General features: G+C 52.7%; 1 protein-coding gene across 1 annotated transcript in view; it reads right to left on the bottom strand.

Annotated features, from left to right (window-relative positions):
* Positions 1 to 3,928, bottom strand: part of TCOF1 (Treacher Collins-Franceschetti syndrome 1) — a gene marked incomplete at its 5' end in the record, with an annotated part of 20,304 nt that overhangs the window by 375 nt on the left and 16,001 nt on the right. The window contains 3 exons of the mRNA XM_010074984.1: positions 241 to 335; positions 1,804 to 2,370; positions 3,622 to 3,850. Of these exons, the coding sequence (XP_010073286.1) occupies positions 241 to 335; positions 1,804 to 2,370; positions 3,622 to 3,850 (891 nt within the window). The remainder of the gene's footprint in view (positions 1 to 240; positions 336 to 1,803; positions 2,371 to 3,621; positions 3,851 to 3,928) is intronic.

Consider the following 3,928-nt stretch of genomic DNA (forward strand, 5'->3'; position numbering starts at 1 on the left):
ATCTCTCCTGGGTGAGCGATACAGGAATGATCTTTTCTTCAAGTCACCCCAATCCCAACCAACTAAAGGTCAGGGTGTTTTAAGACTAGCCACAATTAACTGCAGCCTCCTCTGCACTGCCAGCAAGGCCAGGACACAGCTCTGTTCCTCTCCAGCCTGGCATGCTGCAGGGATGAGCATCACAAACACAGTTCAGAACAGCTCTCCCCATGGTACCCCATCCCAGGGTCTTCCACATACCTTCTTCTTCTTGTGAACCTCAGCAGAGCCATCTGCTGTAGGCTCCCCTTCCGATGACACCTTTTTGTTCTTCTTCTCTTTTCCAGTCTTTTTTTCTGGGAGAGGGAAAGAAAAGTCAACTAAGAGAGGGACTCTGGTATTGCTAGCCTCTGAGATGGAGCACAGAGTGGTAGGAGCATCTCCAGTATGTTTTTTATCACATCTGAACCTGAGCAAGCTTTCCAGAGCACTAACGGGCTGAGGGCAGAGCCCTGCTACAAGGCAGTTGCACCCAGGGCTGTTTCTCCAGCACCTTTGAGCCAGTGGTTTGATCCCACCGTCCATGCACACGTGTGGGCAGGATCCCCTTCCTTCCACCTCCTGTTGCCGCAGAACAGAAACCCTGCCAGATCCGGCCCACCCATTCCAACTCCCTTTTTTTAAAAAAAAAAAAAAGAAAAAAAAAAGCCTACAGGATCCAGTACAGCTCTGATTTGCAGACAGTCTGCATTGCAAAGAAAAAAAAATTGCCTTTGCATTAGGGCAGCAAATAGAGCATTACCGAGAGACGGGCAGACGAGAGGGGCGGGAAACACTCTTAATTGGGAGCAAGGAGCAGGAGGCTGGGACCATCCTCCTCATTTACTGCTGTAATAGCCCCAAGTCAAATCTCTTGAATGAGCTGCTCACCACGTTGCAGCACAGACACTGATCAGGCAGGGTCAGGCAGGGGCACTGTCGCCCCACGGGGAACAGCAGTGGCTGACACCGCAGATGACAGCGTGGATTTCAGGGCTGATCTCTTTTAAAGAGGCTGGCAGCAAGGGGTCACGTTCAGCAAGCTCTGACTAACACAAAGCCCTGTGCATGTGAACACTGGGCTTCCTCCACCATGCCCACAGCACATCAGGGACCCTCTGCCTGCCATCCCCAGGCACGTTTCACCTTTGCTCTCTACTGGTGTTTGTTGCGTTTGGCACGGAGAAGCCCTGGCTGCCGGCTGGGTTAGCAGAGCTGTTCAGCACTGGGGACACAGAGCAGGGCACCATGCAGAGCACAGCATGCAGAACACAGGCCTTGTGGCTTACAAACAACACAAACTCTCCCAGATCACACGAGGAGGGCAAAGAGGCCTCAGGAGGTCCAATGCAGACCCACCTCAACCCTTTGCTAGCCCTCGGCTAGACAGCTGCTTCCAGCCAGGGTAAAGGCCAGCAAAGGAGAAAGCCCCGGAGGGACAGATCGCGCCATAGAGGAGGCACAGGGACATCAGCTTGCTCTGCAAGCAGCAAGGATCAGTATGAGTATTAACACCGTTCCCGCTGTGCCAGATGCAGGACAGAGGGGCAGAAAAGCCCAGCTTGCTGTCTGCAACATGACCTGGTGCTGAGACTGCAAAAAAACCCCCCACTGAAGTGGGGAGTTAAAAATCTGGCATTGGCTTTGGGTGGGCCAAGAGGGAAGTAGCCAAGCAGGAAGCTAACAGGAAAGTGGGTGCTACTTACAAGGCTCCGCACCAGAGGCTGAACATGCATCAACTGTAAGAACCTATAGCAAATGCAGCCCCAAGTGAGGGATGCTTACTTTTAGCTGATTTTTTCTTTTCCTTGCTACCTGGCAGCTTCTCCAGGTCACCAGCTGCTTTCTTCTTTTTCTTTTTGGGTACTTCTTCATTACCTTGCCCTTTCCGCTTCTTCTCCTTGGGCTGCCCAACAGCCCCATCCTCTCCTGCCAGTTTCCGCTTCTGAGATGTTTTCTGCTTCTTATTCTCTTTGTCTTTGCTCTTAGACGTTTTCATAGCCTTGTCTGCCATGGAGGAAGATTTCTTCTTTTCCTTCTTTTCTTTTTTCTCCTTTTTCTTCTTTTTCTTCTCTTCCAACCCTTCCGTTGTTTGCACTGTGGGAACTTTGGCAGCAGTGGTGACCTCTGCTTCACTCCCCGAGCTTGACTCTTCTGATTGTGGGGTGGAGAACTGTGCATGTGATGCTGGGGTCACCTGTGCCCCTTTTGCCCCAACATCATTCTCTTTCATGGCCAGGGCTTTCTTCACTGGGGACGGTTTGAGGCTGGCATGATCTGTCTCTGTTTTTCCTGCCACCTTCTCTTTGTTGGAGGCTCCTGTGGCTTCCTGCCCTGGAGGGGGGTTGTTTTCTGCAGAAACAATGACAAGAGAGCGAAGACAACTCAGGGACCATTCATTACATAGACCACAGAGTTACTGGGGCATGGAAATACGCTTGAGTTTGAAGAGGAGCAGCCGGTTCTCCCTCAAATGCAAAGCCTGCTGGCCATCCCAACTACAGCAGAGCCAGAGAAAGATGCCTCAGCCTGAGATAAAGTATCTGGTGAGAAAAGCAGGTGACAACAGCCCACAACAGCTTCGGCCACATCCATAGAGAACAGGGACTAGACTGGAGGAAGCCGTAGCACAAGACGGGTGAGCAGAGATAGAGCAGTCCTTCCGCAGGACATCACCCCTGTAAGCCAGGGACTTCCCCAGGTAAGAGGTGGTATCCACACCACCGCTTTTAATCATCACCAGTGGCCTATCCCTGCAGCACTGGGGCCTTCTTGAACCTAACAATGTGCCCAAGAGGCCAACAGACCCATTTGAGCCTCCAGAGCAGGCCAGAGCTCACCTAAAGGTGCCAGGGTCACGCCAGAGCAGAAGCAGCTTCCAGTGTTGAGTTTTACAATTTGTCAACAAAGCAACAGGGAAATGGCAGGACATTTTGTTTCTCCATAGGTCTTCCCACTTGCTTCCCCTCCTCTGCCCCTCAGACATGCTACAGAGCCCCGGAGGACCACGGGGAAGGTTGAATACCAGCACTATATAGCAATGTTCTTCAGCCAGCGTTTAAACATTCCCTAGGAGCTATCACCAGCAGCACACCAGTTCAGAGGTCATAGGTTTTACAGAGAGCCCAACCTACTCCCAGTAATTGCATTAATTATTGCAAGTAAAGCAAAACTTGGAAGAGGCAAAGGTACAGAGCCTCACAAGCCAGACAGTGTAGGAGGAGAAGAGGGCTGTGTCGTGATGAGGGGAAGCCAGCAGACGGCAGCAGCAATCCACTCTACTAGGCTCTGCGGCGTCAGGGACACACTGTGAGCAGGGCCCCATCCCAGTATCACCCTCCTGTGCCAGCACAGCTTTGCTCCTGAGCCAAACAGATTCCCGACCTTGCCAAAGGAGACCCACCTGCTTTGTGGTTTGCAGCCTCCTGGTTGATGTCTGTGTCAGAGTCACTGCTGTCACTGCTGGAGCTGTCACACTCTACTAGGCTCTGCGGCGTCAGGGACACACTGTGAGCAGGGCCCCATCCCAGTATCACCCTCCTGTGCCAGCACAGCTTTGCTCCTGAGCCAAACAGATTCCCGACCTTGCCAAAGGAGACCCACCTGCTTTGTGGTTTGCAGCCTCCTGGTTGATGTCTGTGTCAGAGTCACTGCTGTCACTGCTGGAGCTGTCAGCTGGGGCTGCTTTTGCAGAGGCCTTGGCGAGGGAGTTTGTAGCAGTCACGGCTGCTTTCCCTTGCCCCACTTTGCCTGCAGGCTGAGGGGGAACCGTCTTTGGTGTCTGGGGTGCTGCTGGGGTCTTGGAGAGGCCCACATAGCCTGTGAGGAGGGACTGAAACAGCACAGACACACTGAGGAGCTACAGCAGGGCAGCCTCCCACATACCAGACATACAGATCCATCCCTGCTG

Source organism: Pterocles gutturalis, unplaced genomic scaffold, assembly GCF_000699245.1.
Source record: "Pterocles gutturalis isolate BGI_N339 unplaced genomic scaffold, ASM69924v1 scaffold2302, whole genome shotgun sequence".
Classification (NCBI taxonomy): Eukaryota; Metazoa; Chordata; class Aves; order Pterocliformes; family Pteroclidae; genus Pterocles; species Pterocles gutturalis.